This window comes from Nansenia antarctica, assembly GCF_963989245.1.
Source record: "Nansenia antarctica genome assembly, chromosome: 7".
Classification (NCBI taxonomy): Eukaryota; Metazoa; Chordata; class Actinopteri; order Argentiniformes; family Microstomatidae; genus Nansenia; species Nansenia antarctica.
The window spans coordinates 999,833-1,017,410 of NC_137677.1; the positions used below are offsets into that span (position 1 = coordinate 999,833).

Sequence of the window (17,578 nt, forward strand, 5' to 3'; positions counted from 1 at the left end):
CACACACACACACACACACACACACACACACACACACACACACACACACACACACACACACACACACACACACACACACACACACACACACACACACACACACACACACACACACACACACACACACACACACACACACACACACACACACAATATAACCTGAACACCATGGATTGAATAGATGGGTAAACCCTAATGCAAACAGCTTTGACCTAGCAACCAGCAACCCTCTTCACCAAGCATAAAAACGAAGGAGAACTGAGTGTACTTTGGTTTGGTTTAACCTCCATATCTACATCACTGTTGTCTGCCTGGTACAAACCACAAACGCAGCGCAACGCTACAGAACAGTGTTGCCTCTGAACACACCCCGCTACAGAACAGTGTTGCCTCTGAACACACCCTGCTACAGAACAGTGTTGCCTCTGAACGCTACAGAACAGTGTTGCCTCTGAACGATACAGAACAGTGTTGCCTCTGAACGATACAGAACAGTGTTGCCTCTGAACGATACAGAACAGTGTTGCCTCTGAACGATACAGAACAGTGTTGCCTCTGAACACACCCCGCTACAGAACAGTGTTGCCTCTGAACGCTACAGAACAGTGTTGCCTCTGAACACACCCCGCGCGGGAACGAGCGCTGCAGCTACGCCTCCTCGGTCATCCCCCGTCTGCCATTGGTCGAGGATTTCTCCCAGCTTCGCGCTCATTGGACAGAAAGCGGGGAGGTCCATTCTCTGATCTCTGTATTCTTCCGGCTTCTTGTGTGTTGTTGAAAAGAGAAAAGACGAATGGAAACATCGTAACTCTGCAGAGACATACGGTACGATTGGTTTGGTTTCATTTCTTCTGTGCAAATGTAGTCAGATATAGACTTTAAGGCCCACAATGAACACCCTGGATATCTTAGAAACATCGCAGAATATGAAGTTATGCACACACACTGCTGTGTTCTTTTAGCTCTGAGTTAGCACGTTAGCACGCTAGCCCCCCGATGTTAGCTAGCTGCTTTAGCCTCTGTCACTGCGAGAAGCGTCAACATTTAAGCTATTGTTGAACGCTAGAAAGACCACTACTTCTTCTTATTCCAGAGAGAGAGAACATCCCATAATAACTAAGCTTTTGATAGTAGCCATGTTTAGACGGATATCACGTCTGTCTGGCGATCTAGAACTTCCATCAACTGCGATCTAGAACGTAGAACGTCTGCCTGATGCATTATGACATCAGATGGAACGTTTAGAACGTCTGCTCGATGCATTATGACGTCAGATGGAACGTTTAGAACGTCTGCTTGATGCATTATGACATCAGATGGAACGTTTAGATTAGAACGTCTGCCTGATGCATTATGACGTCAGATGGAACGTTTAGATTAGAACGTCTGCCTGATGCATTATGACATCAGATGGAACGTTTAGAACGTATGCAACGTTCTTAGAACGTGGAAGCGATTGACCATGAGAGGAAGGTAAGGGGGTTGGAAAACTAGATTATTCTCTTTTTTAACCCTGGTTGTGTGCACTGCCAAGCTGGCTTCGAGTATTTGTCGGTTAAATGTTAAATCGTTGAGGAATAACAGTGAAACAGTGAGAAGTGTTTTGTTCTTGACCCATCGTCCCTCGGGTGTGTGGGAGAGCATGCTCTTATTTCTAAAACGGGTTTTTATTGCACACAGGAGGTAGGAAGTAAGTTAGACTTTTGACACCCGCAGAGTAAGTGTCTTTGACTGCGGGCGACTGAGGCTAAAACGCTTGAGAAAAGAAGGAGCGCTTCTCTCTCATGTCTGTCTGTGTGTGATCTCTGTCTCCGCCTCTAGGTTGTGGTGTTTCAGGTGTTTCAGAAGATGAGTTCACAGCAATTTCCGAGAGCCGGGATGCCGACGTCCGGCGGGGGACACTCTCAGATCCCAGGTGGGAACGTGGTCTCTGTCAACCAGCCAGGTAACATACACAGACTTCACTTACATGACATATTCCTCATGTCATATTTTGCTCAACAATAGGCTAGGTGCACGATCTCCACTACTTCCTGAAAGGCAACTGGTATGAACATATCCTGTCTCACTCTATTGGTTTAATTGATTAATCAGCTGTGCACTGTGTGTTCCAACAGTTTACCGCACAGCTGATTAATCAATTAAACCAATAGAGTGAGACAGGATATGTTCATGCAAGGTGCCTTTCAGGAAGTAGTGGAGATCGTGCACCTAGCCTATTGCATGTTGTGTATGAAATCCAAACATGTTTCTCTTTGCATGCTGGGTGTTTTAGACAGTGGTCGTGACGCCGACCATGGGCAACCGGACCACCCGTCCAGTGGTGGTGGTGGAGCCCTGTCCTTCAGGGACGACAAGCAGGAGACTGTGGTGGTGAGACCCTACCCCCAGGTCCAGACCCACGGACAGCCCTCAGCCCTGCCCCAGCAGATGCCCATCCAGCCTGGCACCCCTGTCACGGTGTCCGCCCCTCCTGTCCACATCCCTCAAGGCCAGCTGGCTGCCCTCACTGAGGGGCAGATGAAGGTAAGGGTTAGCTGCGCTTTCTCTCATAGCATGTCGTGACGTTAGAATTATAAGGTTTTATCTCCATTTTTGTCAAAATTTAGTTTTTTCTTACATAATCTGATCCATTAGGTGTTTATTAATGCCTGTGTGGTGTTATTTTTTAAATGTTGACATTTTTTGAGTTAGTAATTCATAAAATACAAAGGTTCCATCTCACAAAACATAATGGAATGTAAAAACTTTGACGCTCAATATCTCTGAACTGCCCTAAACGGAGATAGAACCTTATCATTCTAAGCTCACGCTGTCTAGAATCAGCCCATTCAGTACTGTAGATAATATGTGATATTTACATGTTTTTCTTCTAAGGCTGTCCTGAAGTCACCTATGCCCAGTCGCCTCATCGCCCCGGCGCCAGCCTCTAGCCAGATACCCCCGAAGGTGCCTGGTCACATAACTGTCACCCTGGAGAGTAGCATTGCTCCGACCCCCTCCATTCCTGTGGCAACCATCAGTGGTCAACAGGTGACTGCACATCACATGCTTGTGGACTTGATGTCTTTGTTCCCACTTCTTCTTCTTAAAATGACAGTTGGCAAGATGTACTTGATGATCAAGTAATGACAAGAAATGCAGGGTTCGACAGTAACGCTGTTTTACTTGTCCGGAGCAAGTAAAACATTTGCGGGGGTTTGTTGGCGCGAGCACGACGACGCTGCTGGATCCTGGATATGTTTACCTGTGTGCAGGAAGAACAACAGACGGCGCAGGCGCCAGACTAGACTAGATGATCGTGAGTGAAGATATTATCAAAGCGTACGGGTGATCGACAGGCGCGTACGATAATATCTTCACTCCACGATCATCTAGTCTAGTCTGGCGCCTGCGCCGTCTGTTGTTCTTCCTGCTCACAGGTAAACATATCCAGGATCCAGCAGCGTCGTCGTGCTCGCACAAACAAACCCAGCGAATGTTTTACTTGCTCCGGACAAGTAAAACAGCGTTACTGTCGAGCCCTGGACTTGATGTCTTTGTTCCCACTCTTCTTCTTCTTCAAGTGACAGTTGGCAAGAAATGTCTTCTGAGGCTTTCCTGGTTACTGATATATATCTATTTATATCTCTTTGTTTTATTCCAGGGTCACTGCAGTAACCTTCATCACCTGATGCCCGCTAACATCCAGATCATTAGGAGCAGCGCCCCGGCAATGCAGATGGGGACCCCCGCTGCCACGCCACACACATTCACCTCCCACCTACCCAGAGGTACGTCCCTGTCTGGAGGGGAAGGGTTAGCATTTCATGTGCTTGCGTGTACAAACACTTTTGTCAAAGGGCATGTATTTCTTTTGCCTCTCAAAAGCAAGCAGGCAGTTTCTATTGCTAAACAATGTTGTGATGTTTGGGTCTTCAGGGGCAGCTGCGGCAGCTGTGATGTCGAGCTCCAAAGGGCCGACTGTCCTCCGACCCGCCTCCGGGGCCAGTTCAGGCCCGGGCCAGCCCACAGTGCAGCACATCATCCACCAGACCATCCAGGCAAGGGCAACACTTTGCTTTGGGAAGTGGGGGGGACACGGAAGGGGTAGTGGCGGTCTAGTGGATAGTGAGTTGGACTTGTGATCGGAAGGTTGTGAGTTCAAATCCCGCCTGAAACCACACCACTACTAGTGTGCCCTTGAGTAAGGCACTTAGCCCTCAGTTACTCCAGGGGGAATGTCCCTGTAATTCGTAATTGTAAATTGCTTTGGATTAAAAGCATCTGCTAAATGGCAAAAATTAAGATTTCTTTTTTACATTTGAAAGTAAAATGCATCAATTTGGTGCACTTTGAGGGCAGATTTAAGAGGCTAGATCTATGAAGAAGAACTACACACGTCACTCTGTTGACAAGCATAAACGGTCGGTTGTGCTATATGCAGCGAGCACATCAAAAGACGAAGCTTAATAATAAACACATTCGTAAAATACAGATTTCAGAAAGCTCTGAAATCAGTTCAGTTAAAAGTATTTTACAAACTAACTGTAAACATGCTGGACAATAGAAGGACTGTGGTTGGAGTCTTGTGGAGAAACAGAAGGTGAACTGACTGTATTTAAAAAGCCTCTCTCTCTCTCCGTCTCTCCACAGTCTCGCCCGGCGGTCACCACCTCCACGGCAGTGCTCCCCACGGTGGTCGCCCCCATCTCGGCCACCAGGACTCAGTCTCCGGTCATCAGTCCCACAGTCACACACTCTGGGGAGATGGTGCACGGGTGAGTAGCTAGTTAGCTGTAACTGTAATGTACTTGCTGACTTTGTAAGAGTGCATGCCAATTCGGTGGTCAAGTCTGACGTCACGCATGTTTCCGGGTCCAAATAAAAGATTCCCCGCACCAGAGTGCCAGTGTACTAAAGCACCAGAGTACCAGTGTACTAAAGCACCAGAGTACCAGTGTACTAAAGCACCAGAGTACCAGTGTACTACAGCACCAGAGTACCAGTGTACTAAAGCACCATAGTACCAGTGTACTAAAGCACCAGAGTACCAGTGTACTAAAGCACCAGAGTACCAGTGTACTAAAGCACCAGAGTACCAGTGTACTAAAGCACCAGAGTACCAGTGTACTACAGCACCAGAGTACCAGTGTACTAAAGCACCAGAGTACCAGTGTACTAAAGCACCAGAGTACCAGTGTACCAGAGTACCAGTGTACTACAGCACCAGAGTACCAGTGTACTAAAGCACCAGAGTACCAGTGTACTAAAGCACCAGAGTACCAGTGTACTAAAGCACCAGAGTACCAGTGTACTAAAGCGGTAGAATGACAGTTCAATCTTTTTTTAGACTGGGATCTATTCATACAACAAGGGACACAACCACTTTCCCGTTTTTTCCCATATTGTCAGCATCTTTGAGCCTCGGAAAAGCGCTATACAAATATAATGAATTATTATTATTACTGCGGCATTTCGAAGAGAGCGCCTCAGCCAACGTTGGACCTGGAAACACGTCACGACTTAACAACCGACTAGATAACTGGGTTTCACCTCATGGATGAGAATAACAGCATGTGTGCCTTCCGGATGTAAAACCATATCTAGCTCTGGATGCTAACAAGGCTAACAAGGCCTGTGTTGTTAAGTTCTCTGTTTATTGTTCCAGGCGCCCGGGGCTGACCATCCAGCGACCTCAGATGTCTCGTGACACGGCCACACGCATCACCCTGCCCTCGCACCCCGCCATCGGCTCCCAGAAGCCCCAGCCTCCACACACCATGACACAGGTCCGAGGGCTACTCATAGATAAGACAGGGTTTCCACGGGTCCTTGAAATCCTTGAAAGTTTGTGAATTTGAGGGGGAAAAAATCACGGTCTTAAAAGTTTTTGAAAATAGACATTGAAAGTGCTTGAATTCCCCTCTCTCTCTTTCTCTCAAAATGTTTTTACTTAGCTCGTCAACTAGTAAATAAGTCTCTGTATTTCTTAACTTGACACATATTTCACCATATATTGTTTTGCTGTGCTGTGGCAGAGAAGGCAAGAGACCATCTAGTGTTCACACATTCAAGCCTCTCTTTTTAATTGTCGTCTGTGAGCGGATAGTTCCTATTATATCAATTCTCATCTAGATCTGTCTCAAACTATGCCGTGTTGGGTCCTTGAATTTGAGGGAATTGAGTCTTGAAAGTCCTTGAAAGGTGCTTGAATGTGATGTTTCAGAAGGTGTGGGAACCCTGATAAGACTTCAAATCAACAGGGCAAATGTGCTGATATCAAAGTTGATGAATATGTTTAAAAAATACTTTTTAACACTTTTATTACAGAAATCTATCTTCAGCACTGTGACTCCGGTGGCTGCAGCAACAGTGGCACCAATTCTTGCCACTAACACAGTGCCATCAACCACCACTACAGGTCTGAGAGCCTCACAGTAACACTGGGCTAGTTGGGTCACAATCACACTGGGGTAGCTGGGTCACAGTAACACTGGGGTAGTTGGTTCACAGGTGGAACTTCATGTTCCTTGCTAACTCGGTCGTTGACAGTTCGTGACGTTAGAATTATAAGGTTCTATCTCCATTTGTCAAAATTGAGTTTTTTACATAATCTGATTCATTAGGTGTTTATTAATGCCTGTGTGGTGTTATTTTTTAAAATGTTGACATTTTTGAGTTAGTAATTCATAAAATACAAAGGTTCCATCTCACAAAACATAATGGAATGTAAAAACGTTGACGCTCAATATCTCTGAACTGCCCTAAACGGAGATAGAACCTTATCATTCTAAACTCACAAGTTCCCTATTTAAGCTTGTCAACTATACTCTGTTTGACACAGATATTGAGGGAGAAACTCATGAGATTGAAATGTTTATGTGAAGTTTACCACAAAAGTAGATAGTGTCACTTATCCATACAGTAATTAGTGTGGCTGTGAACTGATAGATGATGCTGTCTGTCTCTCCGTCATCTCGTAGGCGCTGTGCCACACACCCAGATGACCAGCAGCACCATCGTAACCATGACGATGCCCTCACACTCCTCCCATGCCACAGCCGTGACCTCTGCCATCCCTGTTGGTAAGCGTGTGCAGTGAACCATCAGGCAGCACGTTCACGTAACACATCAATAAAACCCACTACTGCTCTGTACAGAGCCTTCAGCGTGGCCGCACCTACTCTCTGGAACTCCCTCCCCACAGTGATCCGCAACGCCCCCACCCTGGACTCCTTCAAACTAGCCCTCAAAACACATCTGTTCTCCAAGGCCTTTGGCCCCTAGTCATTGTTTCAGTTTTGCTTTGTTTGTTTTCTGTTTGGTCTGTCTGATCATTTCCCTGGGTTTTTTGAAAGGCGCTATAGAAATTAAATAATTTAATTTATTATTATTATTATTACATTAGCTTCTGTTTGTGTTCGTTATTTTCTACCTTTGGATGTTCAGATCAGCTTTGTTCGTCTGAAGTGTATTTTCCCCCCCTCATGATATTCTCTCTGTGTGTTGTGCATCACAGCTAAAGTCGTCCCCCAGCCCATCGCCCACACCTCCCCCCGCGTCCAGCCTGACTACCCAGGGGAGAGGACCAACCTCATCTCCATCTCCGGCCACCGCTCCTCTCCTAACCCGGTCGCCATGGAAGCCAGAAGTGACAACAGGTGAGTCATTGTGACGTCATTATACTACTGCATGTATCACAACATTCTACTACTGCATGTGTCACAACAATAAACGTACAGGTTGTGAGTACCTTGCTAATGTAATACTTAAACATATAACTGTGTCTGCCTGCCTCCCTCAGACCACCGGTGCCAGTACAGTTCCAGTACTTCCTGCCCACCTACTCCTCGTCCCCGTACCCCCTGACACACACCTACACCCCCATCACCAGCTCTGTGTCCACCATACGCCAGTACCCAGGTAAACACACCAGCCTCAGCACACACCCAAGACAGATGTAGAACCTTCAAGTTTATATCAACATTTAACAACACGTGACGTTAGAATGATACGGTTCTATCTCCATTTTTGTCAAAATTTAGTTTTTTACATAATCTGATGCATTAGGTGTTTATTAATGCCTGTGTGGTGTTATTTTTAAAATGTTGACATTTTTGAGTTAGTAATTAATAAAATACAAAGGTTCCATCTCACAAAACATAATGGAATGTAAAAACTTTGACGCTCAATATCTCTGAACTGCCCTAAACGGAGATAGAACCTTATCATTCTAAACGGAGATAGAACCTTATCATTCTAAACGGAGATAGAACCTTATCATTCTAAATGGAGATAGAACCTTATCATTCTAAATGGAGATAGAACCTTATCATTCTAAATGGAGATAGAACCTTATCATTCTAAACGGAGATAGAACCTTATCATTCTAAATGGAGATAGAACCTTATCATTCTAAATGGAGATAGAACCTTATCATTCTAAATGGAGATAGAACCTTATCATTCTAAATGGAGATAGAACCTTATCATTCTAAACGGAGATAGAACCTTATCATTCTAAACGGAGATAGAACCTTATCATTCTAAGCTCACGAACATAGTCTGGCAGGTATGCTTGAATGTATCTAATATACGCTGCTCCCCTGTTGTCAGTTACCCCCCAAGCCCCGAGCTCAGGGTTACCCAACCAAGCCGGAGTGGGCGTGGCCACCACTGTCCACCTGAACCCGATGCAGCTGATGGCGGTGGACCGGATCGGCCTGCAGTCAGCACAGATCAGCACCCAGGGCATCCAGTCTGCACCAATGACAGCGCAGGGCATCCAGCCTGCACCAATGGGAGTGCAGGGCCTGCATACCTCTGGGTCAATCACCACGCAAGGGCTTCAGCAGGCACCAATCTCTGCCCAGCAACAGCAGCCACAATCTGAGGGAAAAGCTCCAGGTAACCTGAAGTAAACAGAGACACTAAACATCAATGTTTCAACCAAACACAGATGTTTTGAATAGCCAAAAATCTAACCAAACCATTTCTCTCCTCTCCTCTCCTCTCCTCTCTCCTCCTCTTCTCTCCTCCTCTCCTCTCCTCTCTCCTCCTCTCCTCTCCTCTCCTCCTCTTCTCCTCCTCCTCTCCTCCTCCTCTCCTCTCCTCTCCTCTCCTCTCCTCTCCTCTCCTCTCCTCTCCTCTCCTCTCCTCTCCTCTCCTCCTCTCCTCTCCTCCTCTCCTCTCCTCTCCTCTTTCCTCTCCTCTCCTCTCTCCTCTCTTCGATAGCTGGTGAATAATAAGTGACTAACTGAATGCTTTGTGTCATCCAGGGGTGATGTTGGCCGACTGCTCCACGTTTGTAGCCAGTCCTATCGGCAGCACGTTCAGCGCCACGCAGCCCGTGGCCACCATGGTGCAGACACACCCCCAGGTCGGCGTGGGCAGCGCCCCCACACTGGTCTCCTCCCCCAGACCCAGCATCCTCCGCAAGAAGCCGGCCAATGAAGGGCGAGTGTTGCCTCTGCGCCTATGTTACCCACGCCCACTTTCACACGGCATGTCTGAGTGAGACTGACACCGTGTTGGTTCTGACTGTAGATGTAGAACGTGTTTAACGTGGCCGCTGCTGTGTTGTTGTTGCTGTTCCAGGTGTGTCCGGAAGAACCTGATCCCAGGCCAGCCCGGCGAGCCCAACAGCGGCAGAGTAGAGGGGGGGGTGAGAGGAGCGGGGTCCCCCCGGCCTGCAGCGTGAGTGTTTGATACATGGATGGTGTATGGTGTATGATGGATGGTATATGATTGATGGTATATGATGGATGGCAGCGTCCAACAGTAACGCTTTTTTACTTGTCCGGAGCAAGTAAAAATTCGCCGGGTTTGCGCCAGACCAGACTAGATGATCGTGGAGTGAAGATATTATCAAAGCGTACAGGTGATCGACAGGCGCGTACGCTTTGATAATATCTTCACTCCACGATCATCTAGTCTGGTCTGGCGCCTGCACCGTCTGTTGTTCTTCCTGCACACAGGTAAACATATCCAGGATCTAGCAGCGTCGTTGGGCTCACGCAAACAAACCCGGCGAATTTTTACTTGCTCCGGGCAAGTAAAACAGCGTTACTGTCGAACCCTGGTATATGATGATGGTATATGATGATGGTATATGATGGGTGTTATATTCTGGAGTGTATATGATGGATGGTATATCAGGTGTAAATCAGTATGAGTAGTAGTATTGACTCAACTACACACCCTAACATGAATCTGTCCCATTGTGGAACCTTCTAGTGGGAAGCCCAAAGCGGAGGTCCACATGACCATGGCCCCCCCGGTCATGGCGGCCGTAGAGGCGCTGCCCTCCCAGGGGGGAGAGCAGCAGGCGGTGTCGTCCCCGGCCCAGCACCTGTCCCAGGCCATCCCCACCCTGCTGGCCCCCCCCGGGCCCGCGCCCCCCTCCCAGCCCGCCACAGTGCTCTCTGCCCTCCCCGCCTCCATGGCGGTCACCCCCCCTGTCCCGGCCTCCATGGCCAACACCGTGGCCTCCCCCACCCAGCCGGCGGCCAGCAGCACCGCGGCGTGCGCCGTCAGCTCCGCCTGCGCAGAGGTGAAGATCAAACAGGAGATGGAGCCCATGGACACCTTCCAGCCAGGTAGGGGGCGGAGTCTTTCTACAGGGTTCCCTGCTGGGTTTGGGGCGGCTGTGGCGCAGGAGGTAGAGTCGCCGCCTAATGATCACAAGGTTGGCAGATCGGCGGTTCGAGCCCCGGCTGACCACATGTCGAAGTGTCCTTGGGCAAGACACTGAACCCTCAAAATTGCTCCCAGTGAGCCGGCCGGTGCCTTGCATGTGTGTGAATGTGTGTGTGAATGGGTGAATGAGAGGCCGTTGTAAAGCGCTTTGGAGCAGCAAAAAAAGCGTTATATAAGTGCAGTCCATTTACCATTTACCATTTCCCACGGGTCCTTGAAATCCTTGAAAGTTTGTGAATTTGAGAAAAACAAATCAAGGCCTTAAAAGTTTTTGAAAATAGACATGGGTCATTGAAAGTCTTGAATTCCTCTCTCTCTCTCCAAAACAAAATATATATATTTATTTATTTATTTATTTATTTATACTCATCCAAGTCACATGATGCGCGAGCTAACTAATCTCCCTGTCTGCTAAACTCTGCTGCTATTGAAATAACTTTTAGCTTCAGGCAGCTAGGTCCAATTCCATACAGCATAGAGAAACACAGTCACAGTAAACAGTTTTCTAAGTAATTCTGCAGGTGTTAAGGTCAGGGCTGCCGCTACTTACACATGCATCATTGTTAGACCACCGTTAGTGCTAGCAATCTAATTAACACCATTAGTGCTAGCACTATCCCCCCCCCGTGAACCTCTAAGGTTAGCCATGCATTGATCATTTTCTTACGTATGTGGGCGGAGTCTTTCTACCGCCTGCTTATCACATAGAGAACTCACGGAAAAATAAACAAGGAAGTTAAAAGCATCACTACTGTTTTGAATAACACATAAGAGTCGAGCACACAAATTAATTGTGTGAATGACCTGCCTGTCTTCCCCCCTCAGCCTCCAGTGTGAGCCTCCCCTCCGCCCCGGGCCTGAGCTCCCAGTCCTCCCTGAGTGCCCCCTCCTCCGGGGAGCTGATCCCCGGGGCCTCCCCCAGGAAGAAGCCCCGCAAGCAGCAGCACGTCATCTCCACGGAGGAGAGCGAGATGGTGGAGACCAACAGCACCGACGAGGAGCGGGCCACGGGCCGCCCGCTGGGCAGCAGGGCGGAGAGGCGGGAGTCCCCGCCCAGAGAGTATGTGGGTGAGTCATCAGCCCTGTATGTCTTATATGAAGGGTTCCCACGGGTCCTTGAAATAGTTGAAAGTTTGTGAATTTGAGAAAAATAAATCAAGGCCTTAAAAGTTTTTGAAAATAGACATGGGTCATTGAAAGTGCTTGAATTCCTCTCTCTCTCTCTCTAAAAAAAAACATGTATATTAAAAAATGTTTTACATCATCAACTAGTAAATAAGTCTCTGTATTGCTTAACTTTACACATTTCACAATATATTGTTTTGCTGTGCTGTGGTAGAGAAGGCAAGAGACCATCTAGTGTTCACACATTGAAGCTTCTCTTTTTAATTGTTGTCTGTGAGCGGATAGTTCCTATTATATCCATTCTCATCTAGATCTGTCTCAAACTATGCCGTGTTGGGTCCTTGAATTTGAGGGAATTGAGTCTTGAAAGTCCTTGAAAGGTGCTTGAATCTGATGTTTCAGAAGGTGTGGGAACCCTGTATATGGTTTGACCTACTTTGTGGAGTTCTCCTGTATATATGAACACTTCATATGGTTTCCTCCTCAGACGAGGAAGGGGTGCGTTACGTGCAGGTCCGGCCACGCCCACCTGTCACCCTCCTCCGTCACTACCGCAACCCCTGGAAGGCAGCCTACCACCACTTCCAGAGGTTCAGCGACATCCGGGTCAAAGGTCAGTATCTGTCCTAACGCTCCAAACCAGTTCCATACCACTGTATCTTCATTAGACGCCATTCAGTCATTCAGTCGATTAGTCGCTCAGAGTTTAGAATGATAAGGTTCTATCTCCGTTTAGAATGATAAGGTTCTATCTCCGTTTAGAATGATAAGGTTCTATCTCCGTTTAGAATGATAAGGTTCTATCTCCGTTTAGGGCAGTTCAGAGATATTGAGCGTCAAAGTTTTTACATTCCATTATGTTTTGTGAGATGGAACCTTTGTATTTGATTAATTACTAACTCAAACATGTCAACATTTTAAAAATAACACCACACAGGCATTAATAAACACCTAATGGATCAGATTATGTAAAAAACTAAATTTTGACAAAAATGGAGATAGAACCTTATAATTCTAACGTCACGCCCTGGTGACTGTGTTGCTCCCTGGTGACTGTCTCTGTGTTGCTCCCTGGTGACGGTGCTGTTGACTGTGTTTCTCCGTGTTTCAGAGGAGAAGAAAGGCTCGTTGCAGGACATGGCCAACCAGAGGGGGGTGGCGTGCCGAGCTCAGGGCTGGAAGATCCACCTGTGTGCTGCTCAGCTCACGCAGCTGGTGAGTACGGGCCAGCCTGGGGGTGATATGGAGGGGGGGGGGGCGGTATCACACTTAGGGTTAGGTTAGAGTCACACTTAGGGTTAGGGTCACACTTAGGGTTGGGCGGTATCACATTTTTGAAAGCGATAAACCATCCCCCAAATGAAATCGTGGTTTACAGTATCATGACTATCATGACTATTTTCAACGACAAAAATGTGATGCATGTTCCAGTTTTATTCTCTGAACAACATCAGAAACAGAGTAGCGAATACCAATATAAAGCTTGAATGCAAATACAGCTGGTGATTTCTTTTTTTATTTGGCGTCTTCAACCACACACACAGACAGCGGTGCTGGACAAATACTCTTAAGGCGTTTATAATATATAGCAATTTATGTGGGTTTTATGACGGTAGAACCGTAAAACCACCCAACCCTAGTCACATTCACATTGGCAGGTCAGCGTTTTGGTTCACAGTAACAACAGATCTCTAAATCTTCAATCCAAGAAGTGGTTTTGTGTAGAGAGGATGTGTTCATACTGACTGTCCTGTTGCAACAAGGAACCAGAGGACATCGTCACACTGTTATGTGAAATGTGTGTAAATGATTTGCGGTATAACTGATGTGTGGATGCGATTAGCAATTTGTCTGTTTTGCTAAATGGTTTTGTGGCAAACCCCTTTTGTCTACCCCTGACCCTGCTGTGACCCCTGACCCTGCTGTGACCCTTGACCCTGCTGTGACCCTTGACCCTGCTGTGACCCTTGATCCTGCTGTGACCCTAGTCAAGTCTGGAGCATGACGTGTACAGCCGCCTCACCACCCTCCAGGAGGGCTTGATCCCAAAGAAGAGGGCCGGGGCCGATGATGAGCTGCACCGCATCAACGAGCTCATACAGGTGAGCGTCTCCCAATCACCTTACTGTACACTGAGTCTCTCTGCATGACCTCATAGGTGGATGTGTTTTACTGAACATATCTCATTTAGGCAAGCCTGCTCCGTCTCAAGTACGTCAGTCTGTTGCAGCTTCAGAGGACGACTGTATAAGCTATTCGGTTGTTAAGTCTGACGTCAAACGTTTAGCAATTTCCGGGTCCAAACCAAAATGTACCCGCACCAGAGTACCAGTGTACTAAAGCGGTAGAATGACAGTTCAATCGTTTTTCAGACTCGGATCTATTCATACAACAAGGGACACAGCAGCACTTTCCCGTTTTCCCCATATTGTCAGCGTCTTTGAGCCTCGGAAAAGCGCTATACAAATATAATGAATTATTATTATTATTACTGCGGCATTTCGAAGAGAGCGCCTCAGCCAACTTTGGACCCGGAAACACGTCACGACTTCACAACCGAAATTGACTGTCGTATTCCAGAGTTGTTTCCAGTACTTTTCCTGCTACCAACCGGTTGTTTTTGTCTGCCTGTCCGCAGGGTAACATGCAGCGCTGCAAGCTGGTGATGGACCAGGTGACGGAGGCCCGGGACACCATGATGAAGGTCCTGGACCACAAGGACCGGGTCCTGAAGCTGCTCAATAAGAACGGGGCCGTCAAGAAGTCCTCTAAGTTGAAGCGCAAAGAGCGGGCCTAGACCGCGGGGGGCAGAGCTGTGGACTCATGGTGCTATGATCTGCTGTGCACAATCGCCCTCTCTCTCTCTCTGTCTGAGACGGACTGAACACGCTAACAGGAGGGGCTAACACCTCGCCTGCAGGAACCCCCACCAGGAACAGGTTCTCCCTCAACACTCAGCCAGAGTGTGGAGAGTCTTATGTTATGTTAATAAACAGTCTCCCCGTTCCCCAAGAGACTTAATTTGTTGTAATTTTATTTTTTATTTTTTGCCTTTTTTTTGTGTGTTTATTTGGAATGATGGTGGTATTGAAAGATGATTTTTTTCCCCCAAGTTGGGCTCAAATGTTGTTCATGCTCTCTCACCGTTGTGTTGTGGAGTTGTGTTGATACTACAGTCAGTTACCAAGCATGTATGTTTAGTTGGAGGACAGAGAGGAATGTCTTTAAGGGAAAAACAATTCAACGATGTTAAAATACTTATTATACACTGCACACATACAATAACATTTCCATTTGATTGGGGCACCTGTGATAGACAGATATGTGTGAATGCAACCCACACTGGAGTTTGCACCGTCTATATAGACTTCAAGCAAACAGGATCTGGTGATCAGAGCTCAAGTCCGCCTTCTATTCAGTTTTTTTGGGCGGAAAGATTCATCCAAGTGACTCTAGTCCAGACTAGACGAGTCCAGAGCCTTCTCTCAATGATAGGAACACGACACGTCCTCTCCTCTGTCCTCCACTCACTCGGTCCTCAAAAAGCATTGGAGGAAAATCTGTAAGAGGAACCTCGATCTCCTCCAATGTGTTTTCAGAAAAGCGTGAGTGAAGGAGGAGGAGGAGAGGACTCAGTCGTCTTTTGAGAAAAGCCTGAAACCAGATAACCAGATAATGCACTGTGTCTGTTCTGAACCTCCTGTCCTTCCTGCCATCTGAACATTTCATGTAGTGTTGCCTAAGAGATGAGATGTCAATATAACAAGTTTTAGTTTCAAAGATATTATAAGATCGTAAAGACGTCACTTAGGCAGAGACTTAGGCTTTCATTTGTATGTAAAAAAGCCCGGACTGAAATGTTGTTGAATCCACCTTATTACAAAACATTTGCTCACAAAGTGTTAATTGTATCCTGAAATATTTATTTCATAAATTAGACGAACTGTGTAATGGATGGTGAATGGCCATTTACATTACCAAAACTGCGTTGAAATGTCTGGCGAAGGATATCTGATATCATGGAGTGATTCATCACAAAATGATTTTATATCAGAAAATTGGGTTTGAAAGAAGGTACAGAACTCTAAAAGGAAGAGTGCTTGTGTTTATTAGAATGCCAGACTTATTCATTTGTTGTTAACATGTAAAATGTTGTATATGGAAGTGTTTTAGTTGACTTGGCTCTTTTGAGGTTTTGCACTTCATCATCCATTCTGTGCTGTGTGATGTGGCACTTCATTCTGCAGTGTGTAAAGAGAATGTGTGTGAGGTGAAGTGAGCCTGAAGCATCCAGCTATATTCTTCATTGTTCATCTGTCTGTGTTATTACAGTAAAGCCACTTCATTACTATATGATCTGACCAGTGAGCGTGTGATACTTTTGGCGGATCGTGTGATACTCTGTGTTTTTTTCCATACATTTCATCCTCCTTACTTTAAAACTGAGATGTTAACATTCCTCCTTTGGGAATCTTTTTATTTGAATAGGTAGGTTATTGAGGAAATCGTGAGCTTAGAATGATAAGGTTCTATCTCCATTTAGGGCAGTTCAGAGATATTGAGCGTCAACGTTTTTACATTCCATTATGTTTTGTGAGATGGAACCTTTGTGTTTTATTAATTACTAACTCAAAAATGTCAACCTTTAAAAAATAACACCACACAGGCATTAATAAACACCTAATGGATCAGATTATGTAAAAAAAACTCAATTTTTACAAAAATGGAGATAGAACCTTATAATTCTAACGTCACGAAATGTTCTCTTTCACAATAACCACCTTGCAGGCAGGCGCTAACATCTGTACAAGTGCAGGGTTCCCCAACTCTCTCTACCCTAGTGACCAGAACTCTTCACTGTAACAGATGCATGTGAGTACGAACACTGAAGGCAGCCAGTAGAGGTTAAGTATGCCATGGTAACATTGAACTAGCCTATCCTGGTAACATTGAATTAGCCTATCCTGGTAACATTGAACTAGCCTATCCTGGTAACATTGAATTAGCCCAGGGGTCCCCAAACTTTTTTCTGTGAGGGCCACATCATTTTTCCTTTCTGTGATGGGGGGCCTGGGTTGGTCTCTAACATAAAATAATATGGAACGGAGTGGAATGGAGGCGGTTGCGCAAAGCAATTGCGCGCAGGAGAGCACTGGTGGATGCAAACAAAGTCTAAACAGTTGAATTGGATGGAATTTATACCTATAGTGATATGTCAATGAAATATAATCAGTTTTACAGTCTGATACTTGAGGGAGGACCCTCATCATACACGGGGGGGACCCATGAAGCAGGGCTGTCTGGGGGTCCTTAAACGAGCATCAAACACTTAATTTCTTGCATTCTGGTGAATTTAGATGCAATTTGTGCCCTTTCTGCATCAATTTATGGTGGAAATGTCATTATTTATGTAAAGGAAAACACAATATTCAGGCACCAGATGACCATTCAAAATGTAATGTAATATAATGCAATATAAGGCTCTCAGGCATTCTGTACTTTCAAATATGTATTCTCCTTGAGCAGTCAACATCAACTATCAGCTATTTCGCTAGCAAACACGAAAGCTAACTTATTTGCGAAACAGCGCCCCCGCCACCACGTCGGTGCAATGCCGCAATTGCCGTTAGAAATTACACGTTGTTCAAAGGGCCGGTCCAAGTGTGGTGATGGGCCGTAGTTTGGGGACCCCTGAATTAGCCTATCCTGGTAACATTGAATTAGCCTATCCTGGTAACATTGAATTAGCCTATCCTGGTAACATTGAATTAGCC

The 17,578-nt window shown here is 46.2% G+C and overlaps 1 protein-coding gene across 1 annotated transcript; it reads left to right on the top strand.

The window, feature by feature from the left end:
• The first annotated feature begins 779 nt into the window (after window positions 1-779).
• Window positions 780-16,139, top strand: sap130a (Sin3A-associated protein a). The gene is made up of 21 exons (XM_080535540.1): window positions 780-825; window positions 1,822-1,945; window positions 2,276-2,526; window positions 2,878-3,033; window positions 3,647-3,773; window positions 3,922-4,043; window positions 4,636-4,760; window positions 5,651-5,771; window positions 6,313-6,403; window positions 6,966-7,067; window positions 7,502-7,643; window positions 7,787-7,905; window positions 8,598-8,888; window positions 9,260-9,437; window positions 9,579-9,677; window positions 10,218-10,579; window positions 11,505-11,747; window positions 12,292-12,417; window positions 12,916-13,019; window positions 13,793-13,906; window positions 14,443-16,139. Exons 2-21 carry the CDS (start codon window positions 1,849-1,851, stop codon window positions 14,599-14,601), a joined length of 3,129 nt encoding a protein of 1,042 aa, XP_080391666.1. The 5' UTR covers window positions 780-825; window positions 1,822-1,848; the 3' UTR covers window positions 14,602-16,139.
• Window positions 16,140-17,578: the final 1,439 nt, after the last annotated feature.

What these genes read in the sequence shown, in the direction of transcription:
- sap130a (XM_080535540.1), top strand. Translation starts at nt 1,849, where the DNA reads ATGAGTTCACAGCAATTTCCGAGAGCCGGGATGCCGACGTCCGGCGGG. An exon ending in GGGTCCCCCCGGCCTGCAGC is followed by an intron (nt 9,678 to 10,217) that starts GTGAGTGTTTGA and finishes GGAACCTTCTAG; the next exon opens with TGGGAAGCCCAAAGCGGAGG. An exon ending in CTGCTCAGCTCACGCAGCTG is followed by an intron (nt 13,020 to 13,792) that starts GTGAGTACGGGC and finishes CTGTGACCCTAG; the next exon opens with TCAAGTCTGGAGCATGACGT.